Here is a 17,898-nt window from a genome sequence, read left to right as displayed (position 1 = left end):
CGCGCTGACGCGGGACTTTTTGTCAAGACTCCGTAAGTGGAGGATTACAATTTTGTCATGTTCGTTTGAGAAATAAAATTCAAATAAACAAGTTGGTTTTTAATTACATTCATAGTGAAATCAATAGCGGGAAGAAATCCCCAAACATAGTGGTCATTCGAGCGGATGGATGGATGTAAAATATAGTTGGTCAGTCATAATATTAAATATTATATTGCTGGAATTCCGAAATCAAGTTTATGGGTACACGTGCTGTTGGATTATCGATTTTTTCAATACCGGTTCACGACGACAAAATTAGAGGTCAGTAAGATTGGAAGTTAGGTGAGTCCTTCTTTTCCTGATATTTCCTTTTAAAATATATTTTATATTTGAACTAGTTGGTTTTTGGTTTATTAAGTAATATTACATTTATATTATTAATAAGATGGCGGAAAGTTTAGTACGAAAGAGGGGAAATATTAAAGCAAAATTGACTAATTTTTCAAAATTTATGGATAATATTAATATTTTTGAGGGTAAAATTAATGATGAGCAATTACTTATTGAATTAGAAAGTAGATTATCTAGAGCGGAGAGATTGTTAGATGAATTTGAAGAAATTGAGGGAGAAATAGGGCTGTTAGATGAGAAATATAATAGTGAATCTGAGATAGTAAATTTTGAAAACTTATTTTATAAAACTATTTCGAAAACTAGAAAGATTGTGAATGACAGTAGAGATCTCCCCAATAGTAATGATAGTCAAAGTGTGGTCAGTGAAGTACACGGTGGGGGACTAAAATTAAATTACCTCCAATTCCGATACCAACGTTTGATGGTACTGTAGAAAATTGGTTAGAATTTAAAGATTCTTTTGAATCTCTTATTCATAATGATAAAAGCATTACTGACATTCAAAAATTTCATTTTTTAAAACGTGCGTTACAGGGTGATGCCACTAAAGTTTTGCAAAAGCGACAGACTACCTCAGTTAGTTATAATATTGTTTGGAAACTTTTGTGTGATAGGTATGATGATACTCCTATGTTGGTTGATTTTCATTTAGATGCGTTGTTGTTGTTTCCGAATTTGGTAAGGGAATCAGCTGATCAGTTAAGAAATATGTTGGATACTATTACAGAAACCTTGTTAACGTTGGAAAAACTTAACATTTCAGTGCAAAGTTGGGATCCCATAGTTATACACTGCCTAACAAAAAAGTTTGATGATAATACATTTAGATGTTGGGAGGAAAAACGACCAAAGGGAATAGTAGCTACTTTAGATGAATTTAAAGCATTTCTAAATGAGAGGGTAGATACTTTGAAAAATATTGAGAGAAATTCAAAAAAGGTCAAGGAAAATAAGGGGTATAGTGCTGGTAGCCACAATAACAGGAATGGAAATAATAAGTGACAACGACATAAATCATTTGTGAGCACAGAGTCAAACTTAACAGAAACTAATACATTCAGTTTGACAAATCAAGATCCGTTTTGTCATTATTGCAAAAATAAACATTATATTAATAACTGTGAGGAATTTGGAAAATTAAGAACATATGTGAGGTATGAACAAACAAAAAAGTTGGGACTTTGTCTAAATTGCTTAAAAAAGGCAAATCATACAAGTAAATACTGTAAATCAGGTAACTGTAGGAAATGTGGGGAAAAACACCATACACTGCTACATTACGATACAAGACCAAATACAGAAACGGGAGTTGGTCGACCCAGTGGTAACAAGGAATACGATGGAGTGAAATTTGGAGAAGGTGACAGTGTTGGTGGTGGTGGTTTGCAAGTTGGAACGTCTTCTTCACAGGCGTTAGAGGTTCTACAACATGTTGGGTCAGTTGTGTTGGATAATGGGATAGAGGTACCAGGCGAGATACTACTATCAACTGCATTGATACAGGTAATGGCAAAGGATGGCTCATGGCAAACATGTCGTGTTTTATTGGATTCTGGGAGTCAGCCAAACTTGATTACTTCTGAGTTAGCTACTAAGTTGGATCTTCAACAAGATACGGTCACAATGAGAATTTTTGGTATAAATCAAAAGTCTTCTGGTGTTAGTGGTAGATGTATAGTCTCATTTAAGTCAATTCATAGTTCTTTTCAGAAAACAATTTCATGTTTAGTTGTCGCAAAGATCTGTGGTTTTATACCTAGTCAAAATCTAAATACATGTCAATTAGATATACCCCCTCATTTATCGTTAGCCGATGCTGGATTTGGATGTTCGGCTAAAGTGGATATGTTACTAGGGGCTGAGATTTTCTATAGTCTTCTTTGTGTAGGACAGATTAAACTATCTGAGTTTCAACCCATATTACAGAAGACATTGCTGGGGTGGATACTGGCTGGACCGATGCAGAATCTACAGACATTTAACTCAACCATGTGTAATTTAAATGTAGTTGACATTCAAAATCAGTTAGAGAAATTTTTTTTGGAAGAAATTCCTCAGGAGAAGCAGGCATTGTCTGTCGGTGAATTAGAGTGTGAAAGGATGTTTGTGGAAAATACCAAGAGAGAAAAAGATGGTAAATTTATCGTTAGAATTCCATTTAAAGAAGAGTTGGCACAGTTGGGGGATTCTAAACTTGAAGCTAAGAACAGATTTTTGGCGTTGGAAAGAAGGTTAGAGAAAAATGTTATGCTGAAAGGTATGTACGACTCCTTTATGAATGAGTATATATCACTGGGTCACATGTCATTATCGGAACCTTCAAAAAGTGTAATGTCTTATTACCTTCCTTATCATGGAGTGTTGAATGAAAATTCAAGCACTACTAAGTTGCGAGTTGTCTTCAATGGTTCAATGAAAACAAACATCGGCGTGTCTCTAAATGATATTCAACATGTTGGACCAAAGCTTCAGGAGGATCTTGTGTTGATTTTGTTAAGATTTAGACAACATGCTAAGGTGATCTGTGCAGATGTAGCAAAAATGTACAGAATGATTTGGGTATCACCTAACCAACGGTCTTTGCAGAAAATATTTTGGAGAAGTTCTCCTAGTCAACAGCTGGAAGAATACACTTTGAACACAGTAACATATGGGACGAGATCAGCTCCATATCTTGCAATCAGGTGTTTGAGACAGTTAGGTATGGATGGTCAAAAGGAGTATCCTAAGGCAGCAGAAGTAATTTTAAGAGACTTTTATGTTGATGACGTTTTAACAGGAGCAGAGACAGCAGGCGAATTATTGGAAATATGTAACCAGATGGTGTCAATACTAAAAGCTGGAGGTATGGAATTGCGGAAATGGGTATCAAATGATGTAGAAGTTCAACGGAAGTTAGACAGTTCAGTTTCGGTTGATCAGGTACATTTCGGGGAGAAAGAACAAAACAAGACGTTGGGATTGTATTGGAAATTTAGGCAGGATGAATTGTTGTTTGAAATTGACTTTTTAGTTGGACATGGAAGGCACATAAAAAGAAATATTCTGTCAGATGTATCGAAAATATTTGACCCGTTGGGGCTGGTCGCACCTAGTGTGGTTCTAGCCAAAATTATGTTGCAAAAACTGTGGAAGCTGGATTTGAAGTGGGATGAGTCATTACCTTGTGAATTGAACGATGAATGGTCTAGATTAAAATCTGATTTCATTTTATTAAATAAGTTAGCAATTCCTAGGCAGGTCGTATGTTCTGGTGCAACGGTGGTTGATATTCATGGCTTTTGTGATGCCTCTATAAATGCTTATGGTTGTTGTATTTATTTAAGAAGTGTGAACGAGTGTGGAGATGTTTCAGTAAAGTTGTTGTGTGCAAAGGTTAGGGTGGCACCATTAAAAAGCTTAACCATCCCCAGACTGGAACTGTGTGGAGCCCTGTTATTAAGTAAGCTGGCAGCTAAGGTCAAACAAGCAATGACGATAAACTTTAGAAGAACGGTCTTTTGGTGTGACTCTACTGTTGTTTTAAGTTGGATAAAAATGTCACCTAGTGATGTTCAGGTATTTGTGGGAAATCGAATAAGCCAAATTCAGGAATTGACAGACCCAAAAGAGTGGAGACATGTGAGGACGGATCAAAACCCTGCAGATATCGTATCTCGAGGCATTTTTCCATCAAAACTGGTGGATTGTCAAAGATGGTGGTGTGGTCCAGATTGGTTGGGTTTGGATGAACAAAAATGGCCTAACTCAGTTCCTGAACAACTTAGTGATATGCCTGAGACTAGAGTGCATGTTGGAACTTGTCAAAATGCTAAGGATGTATATAAGTTTCCATTTCATATATTTGGTCATATAATTAGAATAAAAAGGTCTTTGGCCTATTGTCTAAGATACTTTAAAATCTCTTGCATAAAGACACATTATCCGGTGCTTTAACTCCTGCAGAGTTAGCACATGCGATGGATATTTTGGTTAAGTTATCGCAAAAGGAATCATGGGCGCAAGAGATTAAAGAATTGTCTAATAAAAAGCAATTGTTATCTAATAATACCTTCCGCAGGTTAAGTCCTTTTCTTGATGCGAATGGTATCCTCAGGGTGGGGGGTCGGCTGCAATTGTCTAGTTTGGAGTATGCGAAGAAACATCCAGCTCTATTAAGCTCTAAACATCCGTTAACAAAGTTGTTGGTTGAATGGGAACATGAACGTCTGTTACATGCTGGTCCACAGGCGGTTTTAAGTTCAATCCGTGAGCAGTTCTGGATAATTGGGGGTAGAAATTTTATACGACATGTCATACATAGGTGTGTAAAGTGCTTCAAGGCCCAGCCTGTTCCACTTTCTCAAATAATGGCTCCTTTGCCTAAGGATCGGGTAACGCCATCACCTCCATTTTATGTGACAGGGATGGATTATGCTGGTCCTTTCCAAATTAAAAGTAAGTATGGGAGAATCGCTAAGTTGTCCAAATGCTATGTATGTTTGTTTATATGTTGCTCTACTAAAGCAATTCATATTGAGTTGGTGTCGGAATTGACAAAAGAGGCATTTATCGCGTGTTGTCGTAGATTTGTTGCCCGTAGGGGTAAACCATTAAAAGTAATATCCGACAATGGTACACAATTCGTTGGAGCTAATAAAGAACTGAAATTATTGGGAGATTTTTTATTGTCACATTCACCATCTTTAACAAATGCTGTCAGTAACGAAGGTATTAATTGGAACTTCATTCCAGCAAAGTCACCAAATTTTGGTGGTCTATGGGAGGCGGGACTAAAATCATGTAAAAAACATTTGAAAAGAATTTTGGGAAATTGTACTCTTACATTTGAGGACTTCTATACCACTCTAGTTCAAATAGAAGCTATCCTAAACTCACGACCTTTATGTCCTCTGTCCTCAAGTCCTGATGATTTTGAATCTCTTACCCCGTCTCATTTCCTTATTGGACGACGACTCACCTCATTACCGGATCCTGATGTTCGAGAAGTACCTATGAATCGACTATCTAGGTATCAACACATCCAAATGCTTCAACAGCACTTCTGGGCAAGGTGGTCTTTGGATTACATTACCGAGATGCAACAGAAGGGGAAGTGGTTTACTGAAAAACCAAATTTAGAAGTTGGACAATTGGTGGTGCTGAAGGAAGACAATCTTCCTCCATGTCAATGGAAGATGGGACGTGTAAGTGAAGTGTATGTTGGGCCTGATAACAAAGTTCGGGTTGCGCGTATTAAAACTACAAATGGCGAATATAAACGCTCAGTTTCAAAAGTGTGTCCCTTACCAATTGACAGCGTGTAACCTTATTTTTATGTACTTATTTTTTTTCTTTTTTACAACATGTTTTGACTTTATGTGACATTTATTTGTGTTGAAATAATATTTCAAGGTGGGGGAATATGTTCAGACTTTTCTGTAAATTCTGTTTTGGCAACGCTGCATGTGAGCTTCATCGCCGATGTTGAAGGACAACAGGTGGCCTGACGGTCTGACTCGCTGACGCGGGACTTTTTGTCAAGACTCCGTAAGTGGAGGATTACAATTTTGTCATGTTCGTTTGAGAAATAAAATTCAAATAAACAAGTTGGTTTTTAATTACATTCATAGTGAAATCAATAGCGGGAAGAAATCCCCAAACATATATATATATATATATATATATATATATATATATATATATATATATATATATATATATATATAATGTGTGTGTGTGTTTGTGTGTGTGTGTGTGTGTGATTTAGTAATTTTTCCGAGTTTACCTCCTTTTATTAGTCAGCTTAGTTCTGCTTCTTCCTGATGTTCAAGGAGAACTGATGTGTATACAATGCAGAGTCAAGCCCGGAAAGTCACAGAAGTCGCTATAAGTCAAGTGTATTTGACACCAATTGATTTGCACCTCTGTATGCAGTGGAAGGTTAAAAATGACTTTAAATATAATATAATTCAATAAAACAAGCACGTGTTCTATTTATATTCGGCGCAAATACTTGTACTGGGTACAAATGCAACAAAAAATGGGAGAAGTATCAAAAGATTTTTTTTTAATCTTTGCTAAGATTTTTTTTATAAAATGAATGAATCAAATTATTTTACCTATTTGTTTGTCTTCTAAGATCAACAATTTATATCCCAAATAATTTCTTATAAAGGTGTTTCCAAGAACACCATTACCATTATGACCACACCTGTCAAACCCCAACCGGAACTTTATCTAGGTAGTATTTTGCCAATCTAAATATGCCTACATTTTCAAATCTTGTCATTCTCAAAAGTGAAGACAAACCAAAAAAAAAGGAGTGAGACAAATCAAAACAAGTAAACAAAACAAAGTAAACTACTAGAGAGAAAACAAAACACTAGAGTGAAGAGCAAATATACTAACAGAGGACAGTTTGTAGCTAAAAGTTGACAAACACTGCTAATCGCCGCACTGTGTGGGCCCCAAGAGGCGAGGATTATACAACAACTACTGGACTTTCATCAAGAAAAATTATAAAAACAAAAAATCTGGGCAAGTAGGCACAAACACTTGAGCAACAAGTCTCCGGACTGAACGTAGACCGGTGCTGAGATTAATATTGCCCAAAATCGGTCTTGGTCTTGCAGTCTTGGTCTTGTTCTTGCGTTTTTGCAAGAACAAGACCGCCTAATTTTAGCAAGACCAAGACTGACCGTGCAAGATTTAAGCAAAAGCAAGACTAAGCCTTCGAGACTCTTGCGTCTTGCAGATAGGACTGAGTGTGGTTTTATCGAGTATAGTAGTTCGGGTATATGCTTAAAGACTCTATGAGACGCAAAAAAATATGTAATAAAAATTTGAAAAACTGGACTTATGCGCATTACAAACAATACCATAAACATACATACCGAATCAAAATATTCATTAAAAAACACATTTGACACGTGCTTAGAGGTCATAATTACAATTTAAAAATAAAATACTTTGTACATTCTTTTCCAGCAGACGACTTCTTCGCTCTGAAACCAAGATAATTTAATTGTCCATATTTTGAGAATAGCCGCCCTCTAATCATAAAAATAATCTTCTTGCATTGCGACGCCGACAGTAATATCGTATCGATATTTTTTAAACTATGTCACCCTAGCTAATAAAAAATTTAATTGTTACGGACACCCACTGAATAATTCAATTTTTTTCCCATTATAATTTAGTCACGAGGAATCTAAATAAACAAATCTTATCGGCCTAAGACTATAAATTGTTTCTGCTGAGTGTGCGATGAGATCATTTGGTTAAACAAAATTTGCTGAAAAAACATATTACTTAACTTTGTCAGCTCAAAATTGCCATCAATGAAATTTACTTCAAAAGAACTACTCTCATAACAGAGATAAGTTCATTTGGATAAAATTTAATTCGTGACAATTAATTAAGCCGACACAATCCGGATGTATTCCTCGGAATACATCGTTTTTTCATGCACGCACCTTTTGCTTTCGTGCCCAAAGGGTATTTCGTGACACGGTGTCATAGCGTGCATTATTTGTGGACTAATGCACTCCGATACGCATCGCCCCGCCTCAAAACATATACAATTTTCACTATTGGCCAACTGACCTGAAAATGCCTATATCGAGACAAAAGAAAATGTATAAATTTGACATTTTTAAGACACTGGCTAGTCTTGATCCGGCTCCGGCTACGAACCTAGACTCGTGGATGGATATTTTTCACCTTTAAAATGTGTTTTTATTTCATTGCCCATGTAAGAGATATCGATAATCCATCAAAGATTGAATCTACGCAGAAGGCTCTTCCAATTGGCTGGTCGAAATCACTCTGTAAGGCACCATGAAAATGCATAAGTGGCCATAGTATTCCAGGAGCTTCCTTCTCTCTTGGTGATAGACGATTCGTAGGGCTCTTTCGGTTTGTCTCTAGTCGAAGTAACGTTTTAGTCTTCAGTGCTACGACGATGTTTTTTTTCTTCTTCGCCGATTCAAGGCAACAACATACGTTATCGTTCTTATTAGACCCGTTATAAGTTATAACAGTTACCCTGTATTTCCGTTCCGTCTGATAAAACATTGTATTAAAAACAATAATAAAGTTTTTTACAGTTCTTTATTTGAACTGTTCTTTTGTCTTTTATTTGTACCATGTACAGATGGATACCAGGAACACGAAGAGGTTACCAAGGTGACCTCAACGAAGAGACTATATTGGACAGATCGTCAGGCGAGCCCAAACCCCCCAGATCCAACCCAGCGACAACATAAGGAAGAACAAAATAAGGCAGTTAAATGAAATACTACGAGAAAAGAAAGGCATACGAGACTGGAAGAAGAAAAGAAGCGAAGGTAGAAATCTAATTACAAAACTAACTAATGATAAAAAGAGGAAAATTGCCAAAATTTAAAAAATAACCACCATGATAGAAAACTACTGCCAAACATTATACGAGTCAAGTCAAAGTTACACCACACTCAGGTAAAGACTAAAACACCGGAAAATAGTAAAAAATGTTAAATCTAAAGATATAACAGAGGATGAAATAAGAATCGCAATAAGCATTATAAGAAATAAAAAAGCTCCAGGTGAATGCCAGATAATATTAGAAAAGATAAAGTATAATTACTCTTTGCGTTTGGGAATAAGCCACAATATAAGTTTATTTTTGACATTTCAATTTCCACTTCAGATGTTGTTCTCAAAATACAAGCGAAGAACATACTAAAATTGATATATTCCCCCACAATTCACAATTCTTCGTAGCAAATTAAGTGAGGGTGATAAAAAAATCAAGTTTATTGAAGCGAAGCTTCTATACTAACATTATATTACTTTTTTCTCTATAGTAAAATGCTATGGTGAGCGTCACGAAACTAGCCCCACAAGATGGCGTTGTCACGGAACTAGAGCCACAAGATGGCGTCGTTAAGGTTAGCGTCATAAAATAGCGGGTATTTACATCAATTCGCTACTCACCATGAATTTGTTTCTAGTCATCATTTATATATTCAAAGCAGGTTTAGATTAAAAACTGCATGAAAATAACAAAATAAATAAATTAAATAAGAAGTGACAAATTAAAAGAATATTTGTCAATAAAAGATTCTATTTGCAACGATTGTTAAAATGTAAAAGTCATAAATATCATCCGATTAATTCTTAATAACAATATTAAAAAATCAGTGTAAATTTTTAACACACTTCTCGTGTAAAAATATCTTCATATAAATACAATTATTATTTTTAAACAAATTATTTCGTTTATATAAAAAGTAAATTTACATAAAACATATGCTAAGATATCAGACGCCCTTGGAGGGAAAAGGGAAGGATGTGAGACCTAACAGAATATACATGTTGGTCGGCAAAATAAGAGGGAGTTGGTATTGTCGCTTTGGCCTGAAAAAAATTCGATTATCCCTTTGTCGCACCCGGAAATAACGCCGATTTTTGGATATTAAAAGGTGAAGTAGTTAACGACGTTGTTAAGGGTGTGTTCGATTTTAATTTGTAAACAATTCTCCGTAATTTTTATGTATCAATCTTGTACCTGTAAATAACACCACTACAGTTTGTTTTGTGTAATAAAGACTTCTAGTATTGATTTCAAATAATAACGAACTTCTTCTACTTCATGTACCATGTCCTTTCAGAATGTTGGTTACCATCATAGATTTTATTCACTGCCACCCCAAATAGCATGCTTGTATCAACACTATACCAATCTCGCAAGTTCTTCAACCATGAGGTTCTTCTTCGTCCTGGACTGCGTTTGCCTGCTATTTTTCCTTGCATGATATTTTGTAGCAACCTATATTTGGGACCTCTCATTACATGTCCGAAATACTCCAGCTTTCTCTGCTTGATGCTTTTTATGATCTCATTAGTCTTGCTCAGACGTTCTAGTATTGTGTAGTTTCGAATCTTCTCCACCCAGGAAACTTTCTTCTTTTGAAAAAAAAAAATTCTTCTATAGCACCACATTTCGAAAGCCTCAAGGCGATTAAGATCAATTTTATTCACAGTCCAGGAGTCGACACTATAAAGTAAGACCGAGAACACGTAGCAGCGAAGTAGGCGGATATTCAATGCCAATTTTAGGTCTCTGTTACATAACACCTTCGAGATCCTTCTAAAAGCCGCTCTAGCCTGCTCTATCCTAGATCTAATTTCGCCGTGACTTTCTGCGTTACAATTTAATTGCTGTCCAAGGTAAACGATTTTATCAACTTGCTCAAGTTTGGTATTATATACATATATAGACGATTTTATATACTATTGTTTACTTAATATTGTTCTGAAGCTATAATAATATAATTAATAGTAATTTATTGTTTACTTATTACGAGTATTTTGGTTTTCCGTATGTTCAGATCCAGACCTGCCTCCCTCTCAACGACACTATCAAGTAGATGTTATTGTGTCTGATGATATTGTACCTACATAATGAACCATGTTCTATCCATGTCAAAAAAAAGTTGATTTTTGTTAACTAGCGTTACTAATGAAAAAATTGATAAAAGTAGCACAATAAAACAACTGTTAAAAATGCAAGACACATTTATTATTTTTAAAATCAATTTTTATAGTATAAAAACATGGTAAAAAGACACATTTGTAAGTAGGAAGTTATTATTTAAATTTAACTTAATGCAATCATCAAAGATTATTTGAATAACCTTAAATATTCTTAGGTCTACAACATATTCGTTATTATTCTGGTAGTGCTTGTAGTTTTTGATAACTATCTGATGCAATTTTTCTTAGCTGTTCAGTTGTTGCTCTGCCGGTTTCAGCAACCATGCTGTAGAAAACTCCATTTTTATTTTGAAGAAGTGTGTGAGGGTGATCAAACTCAGATATTTGTCCAGCATCCATAACTAATACTTTATCAGAGTCCATGATTGTGTTTAGTCTATGTGCGACGGTTATCACAGTGCAATCTGAGAACTTCTTTCGAATGGTTTTCTGGATTAAAGCGTCAGTTCTGTAATAAATCAGTAATTTATGAATAAAATAACTTCGAAGTAATTTGTTTTTGAATACCTTTAAATAATTGGTTAAAATGCTTAGAAGTTAATGGTGAAAGAGTTAAAATCTACTAGTCAAAGCAACGTTAAAAGCTTAATAAAGGTCAAATAAGGGTTAAATATTCTAAAGAAACTACTGATACAATAAAATATATAAGTATAACTTACTGTGGATCCACATTAGCTGTAGCTTCATCTAACATCAGAACTTTATTATTTTTAAGAATTGCTCTCGCCAAGCAAATTAACTGTCTTTGTCCAACACTGTAATTTGAACCTCTATCCATGACTCTATTTTCCAATCGGTTAATAACATTAGCAGGATCTCGTAACTCTACATCTTCTATAGCTCTATATAAAACTTCGTCTGAATATTCTTCGAACGGGTCCAAGTTGTATCTTAAAGTTCCCGAAAATAGAACTGGGTCTTGTGGAATAATAGAGATTTTCAAACGGAGATCGTTGAGGGTAATATCTTTGGTGTCGATCTCATCGATTTTAATGGTTCCTTCAATTGGAGCCAATCTAAAAAGCGCTTGAATTAAGGAAGATTTTCCTGCACCTGTTCTGCCGACAACTCCAACCTAGAACAAAGAATATCAATTATTTTCACGCTAATGAATTTATCGGTAAAATGTGCATACACATTTTGTTAAAATTTCAATGGTATTAAAATATTGGTTTATTAAAGAATTGGCTAGGATATCTATATACTATATCTATAATCTATTTAGAAATAAAAAATGCCGTGTTTTTATTAAGTGGGTTTTCATTTATTGGTGAAAGTCATTCGCTTTAACAAGGTGAGCAGATTAGTCCCTACTTGAAGTTTAGATTTTAAATAAAAAAAATGCAGTCTGACCAATAATGAGTCAATGGTTATTATGCAAAGATTGTGAGAGACACGTGTGAGGAAGCAATAACAAATGTTAGAATAGATGTGAGAGTAGCAGGCCAATTTTATATAAATGTAAAGCCGGGACCCCACGAAACGTAGAGCAATGCACTTCGCCGGTTCACGTCCTGCTAAGTTATTATGAAATTAATAAATATTTATTTTTAATAAATTAACTCGACCTACCAGGAAATAGGTGGTCTGATTATTACGATGTAGCGTGTCCCCTCGAAAGTTTAGGGTTTTACTAAGTTGGTAATTTATACAATGACAAAATTTCTAACACAACTTCGTTAGACCATTCCATAGTAAAATTACCCCGACACTGACCGTACCAACCTCTAGTCACGTCGAAAGAGTTACTGTTCATCAACTTTTGACCTTCCTTTAAACCATGTTGATTTACGGTCAAATAGCGGGACTGCCGCGCCGACCATAAAACTACAGTTCTGTCTCATTTCACGGATAATAAACCACAAGTATTGAGGGGAAGAACGATATTCTACATTGCGTTGGTTCCCATTTTTAGATTTTGTCTTTTACTATTACCTATTTTCTATTTCTCTTCTTCAACTGTAAAGCCATGAAGAACGCCGCTTTACGTTCCGTTGGATCCCAGCTTAAAGTTTCATCAGAACGAACTCCTTATTTATTCTAAGTAGTGAGATCAGATAACAGGGAACTCCAGGCTTTACACCCCATGGTGCTGGGGTGTAAAGTTATTTTGCGTCCGTAGTAGAATACTACATGTGTACCCTGGGTAATGCTAAATGAACAAGCACAATAGACAGCCAGACAATCTAGAATCTCTAGATCTCCTAGGAAGAATACATCACTAATACAAGCTATGCCTCAAACCAACAATTTAAATGGACCTTCTTAGGACCAAGCGACAAAAGGACTCGGATCAAGCATCCGAATCTATCTGCCATTTAAATATAGAAGGTATTAGTAGAAGTAAATGTGAGTACCTTCAAAAGGTACTCATTGAACATAATATTGACATTGTCGCAATTCAGGAAACCCATGTAGAAAACGAAGAACAAATTCTGGCTAGAGGAAGAATTCATGGTTACGATTTATTGGGTGTAACTTAACATCCAGCTTATGGAGTGGCAACCTATGTTCGAAATAAATTAGAAAATGCATACATTTCTTCTACATCAGACTGTGGCCTCCGCATGTTATTCACGCCCACCCACACCCCTTAGTTTATGTTGGAGACTTCAACAGTCAGTATGGACTCTGAAAGTATGGGCATAGTGATCAAAACGGCGAGGCTCTGCTAAACTGGAGCAAAGAGGCTGACACTTATTTAGTCTTTGATGCTAAAGATCGGGGAACTTTTTGATCTACAGCCTGAAGGCGAAAATACAACCCAGACCTATGGTTTATTTCCACAAATGAAAACAATCAATCACTGGCAGCTTCACGTACAGTACTCTCAGATTTTGCACACACCCAACATAGACCAGTTGTGATAGAAGTTGTCATCAAAATACCAATAATATCATCTTTTGCTCGACCTAGGTGGAACTTTCAAGAAGCAGACTAGGCGGCTTTTACGGAGAAATTGAACAAATGTCTGGGATGGACAACTCCAACACGTGCAAACTACAAGAGATTTGATGGCGTAGTTATCTCTACAACGAGGAAACCTTTCCCAAAGGATATCGTAAAGAGTATGTCCCAGAATGGGATGAAAAATTTGAGAAATTGTATCAAGAATACCACGAAAGCCAAGACCGAGAAATTGCGGACGAACTACTGCACAGTTTGGATGCAGCCAGATGACAAAAATGGATGGAAACGTTGGAAAATTTAGACTTTAGGTAAATAAAGCAGAAAAGCTTGGTCTTTATTTAGAAAACTTGGTAGTAGCAGACTCCCAACTAGAGACAAAGTACCAATAGCTCTCAACAGAGTGGCCTCCCACATTATAGTAACCTCAACAGCACCTAGAGATCGTAATCACACCACCAAAGTAAAACAAGAACTAAAAATACTAAAGTCTGCTTGCCCGCCTACATCTGAATACTCTGACGGTTTTACACCAGAAGAAATTATTTCAGCAAGATCAGAAATTAAGTCTGAAAAGGCACCTGGCTCCGATAAAATCCATCCAGAATTTTTACTTCACTGTAGCGAATATGCTACGAAATGGCTGGCTGATTTCCATAAATACATGTTAAAATCAGGAGAATTCCCCCATTCACTAAAAACGGCCTCCATTATAGCCACAATAAAACCAGGAAAGACAAATGATAAGCCCCAAAACTACCGACCGACTGCACTGCTGAGCTGTGTCTATTAACTGTTAGAACGCTTAATCTACAACAGAATTAGTAGAAGCATATTTGAATTGATATCTAATGAGCAAGCAGGGTTCAGACCTAACCGCAGCTGCACAGGTAAGATCTTATCCCTAACAACACATATTGAAGCAGGTTTTCAAAGAAAGAAAGTAAAAAACATCCATTGCTTTTATTGACCTATCAGCTGTTTCGATACTGTCTGAAGACAAGAACTAATCTGCAAACTAATCCATGTCAAAAGGTAACTAAACTCATTGATAGCATGCTCACCGACAGACCGTTTCAAGTAACAACGGGCAACTTTAAAAGCATCCAAATGAAGCTCAGTATTGGATTGACACAGGGATATGTTTTGGCACCCTTACTGTTTAATTTATACATCGCGGACCTACCTGTGACAACTTCGCAGACATTTGGCTACGCTGACGACTGGACCATTGCAGCAAGACATAATAACATGGATATTACAGGATACTATGACCCAATGCAACAAAAACCGAAGTGCGCTGTTTCCATCTGAATAATGTGCAAGCCAACAAAAATACTCTCCGTTTACTTTTAAAATTGACTGCACACTCATAACTCAACACCAAAATATCTTGGAGTGACTCTGCACAGAAGATTGAGTTTTAAAGAACACCTACACAGAACGGCAGCAAAAGTAAAATGCGAAATAAATGTCCAAAAGCTATGTGGCACCACATGGGCGTCCTCAGCCTCCATACTCAGATCCTCTACTCTCGGACTTGTTTACTCATGCTTCCCTGGTATGGCTCAATAGCAAACACATGAAGATTATTGATACCCAATTAAACCAGACAATGTGAATGATCTCAGATACAATTAAACCCACACCTAACTATTGGCTTTCCATGCTGAGTCACATTCCACCGCCAAAACTGCGAAGAAGTCATTCTCTTCTCAAAGAATATCGTTGTTAAGAAGTTGGATGATTGTGACGACATAAAAATATCATTGACTACGTGTAACAAATTTAAGAGGAAAAAATTATAGTTGTAATATAATTGTCTATCTTGTGTACATAATATAAAATAAAAAGAAATAACAAAAAATAGATTACCTTCTCCTTGGGTTGAATGGTTAGATTAAGATGTTTCAAAACTAATGGTCCTCCTTCAAAATATCTCAAACATGTATCTTTAAAAGTAATTTCTCCTTTCTGTGGCCATTCTTTGGCAGGTTTCTTAGGTACGACTGGTTGTGGTTCTTTGTCTAAACTTTTGTATTCTAATATTCTTTCTACACTCATAAGTTGATTGGTTACTTCGGCAGATTGTCGCATACCCCATTGTAGGAAGTTTGCTAGTGCTGTTGCTTGTGTAATAGCCAAACCTACTTCACCTCCCTTTAAATTAAAAGCTAGAAAATAAAAGAAAAATTGAAAATATATTACTAAAACCCATTATCTAATAGTTTTCGATATTGTTTATGAAAATACTTTATGTATTATTGTTGTATTGTTAATTTATTTTACAGTGTAAGTTAAGATTCTCTGCCAATTATTGTGTCCAATTTTTTTGAAATCTGCGTAGTGTAACATATTCAATTTTTAATTGCTTACTACTGGCGTAATTAAGTAATCATTATTTTATTTGCCAAGTTTAATATAACAACTTCTATATAATAGGCAATAATTTAGCAATAGATGCCTTGATTAAAATAATTTAACAGTTGATATCACAATTTTTTGAATAATTGGCTAAAAGCATACAATATGTTCTTCTATAATAGATTCGAAATCGATCATAATAACATTTACTAATCGATAGCATAGTTAAACTGTTAAATTGTTATTTTTATTTACGTGTTATCTTCGCGGTAAAGTTGACAACCATCTTGGCTATTTTGATCTTAGATGCGGCTGCCTGAAAAGTTTGTTAGATAAGCATCTATACCATACCCGCTAGTTACGTCCCATCCTTCCTACACTTCTTTTTTCCTGGATTTTTCCTTATATAATTAGTTGAGGCAAGTAATATCTTTCGCCATGCATATTGTCATAAGTCTGAGGTACTGCAGCTTTCTGGTTTCTATTATTTACGTACTCTTAGGCAGTCTTCTTCTGACTTTATTGTGTGTTGCATGATCAATTCATGATATTTTCAGTATTTTCCTGTATACCTACAACTCAAATACTTCCAGATTTTAAAGAGAGAAAATCTAACTTTCTGAAGAAGAAGCTGCATGATGAAGAAACTACAAGAAGAATATACCAAGGCTGGCCTAGATATTAACCTCGCAAACACAGAGTACCTATCTACAAGTGAAGAAGACATAGAAGATCTACAGATTAATGACAACGTAACAATTAAAGGAAAGGATAAATTCAAATACTTGGGGTTTATAATCACGAAAAAGGCAACAATAGAGGAAGAAATTACACAAAGATTAGGACAAACAAGAACAACAATCCGACAACTTATTCAGTATGGTGAGATAGACATCTAAATAGGAAGACAAAAACACAGATTTATAAAATATTAGTGCGAAGTATTATGACATAAGGGGCTGAAAATTGGATCATAAACAAGAAAAACGGCAGTAAGATAGTAGCAACAGAGATGGAATGCCTGCGAAGATGCTGCAGAGTAACAAGAATGGATAGGAGAAGTAGTGACGAAATAAAGCAAAGAACATCAATAGAAATCGACATACTAACATAAATATAGAACAAAAAAAAACTAAAGTGGTATGGACATGTAAGAAGAACTAGCGACAGCAGATAGATAAATAGAATAACCGAATGGAGCCCCATGGGAAGGAGGAAAAGAGGACGACGATATATATATATATATATATATATATATATATATATATATATATATATATATATATATATATATATATATATATATATATATATAAGTATATATATATATATATATATATATGAGATGATAGAACATATATAAATTGCTATGCCATACTTCAGTCGAAAAGTATATTTGTCAATTGACTACTTTTTGACTTCTGTAATATCAACTGTACTTTAAAATAAGAAGGGAATAATTTTTTGTAAATATCCTTCATCTATAAAAAATGCTTCAGTTCAAAATTCATTCTGTAGTGTTAAATCTTCTATACATATCTACCTACCTATAAAAAGTACCTACGTACTTTTTTTCAAACCATATGTACTTAGTGTCTTTAATATAATTTAACTAATTTGTTTAATAATTATTATATTCATTTTATCCTTGCCAATTTGCTATTTTCTATTTAATATTGTAATCATTTTCAATCTTCATATGACAAGGAA

The 17,898-nt window shown here is 35.2% G+C and overlaps 2 protein-coding genes across 5 annotated transcripts in view; one reads left to right on the top strand and one right to left on the bottom strand.

The window, feature by feature from the left end:
- Positions 1 to 427: 427 nt before the first annotated feature.
- Positions 428 to 4,332, top strand: LOC140446483 (uncharacterized). The gene is made up of 3 exons (XM_072539036.1): positions 428 to 820; positions 931 to 1,352; positions 1,641 to 4,332. The coding sequence occupies exons 1-3, from the start codon at positions 428 to 430 to the stop codon at positions 4,330 to 4,332; spliced, it is 3,507 nt and encodes a 1,168-aa protein (XP_072395137.1).
- Positions 4,333 to 10,920: 6,588 nt separating this feature from the next.
- LOC140445515 (ATP-binding cassette sub-family C member 4-like) overlaps positions 10,921 to 17,898 on the bottom strand; it is a 104,611-nt gene continuing 97,633 nt past the window's right edge. For all 4 annotated transcript variants that reach the window (XM_072537587.1, XM_072537588.1, XM_072537589.1 and 1 more), the window contains exons 15-17: positions 15,700 to 15,998; positions 11,577 to 11,992; positions 10,921 to 11,365 (exon numbers count right to left, since the gene is read on the bottom strand). In XM_072537587.1, coding sequence (XP_072393688.1) covers positions 11,092 to 11,365; positions 11,577 to 11,992; positions 15,700 to 15,998 — 989 coding nt within the window. In that variant the 3' untranslated portion in view covers positions 10,921 to 11,091. The remainder of the gene's footprint in view (positions 11,366 to 11,576; positions 11,993 to 15,699; positions 15,999 to 17,898) is intronic.

Source organism: Diabrotica undecimpunctata, chromosome 7 (genome assembly GCF_040954645.1).
Source record: "Diabrotica undecimpunctata isolate CICGRU chromosome 7, icDiaUnde3, whole genome shotgun sequence".
Taxonomy (NCBI): domain Eukaryota; kingdom Metazoa; phylum Arthropoda; class Insecta; order Coleoptera; family Chrysomelidae; genus Diabrotica; species Diabrotica undecimpunctata.
Note: the sequence above shows the minus strand (reverse complement) of the source record. Positions and strands in the feature narration are given on the sequence as shown.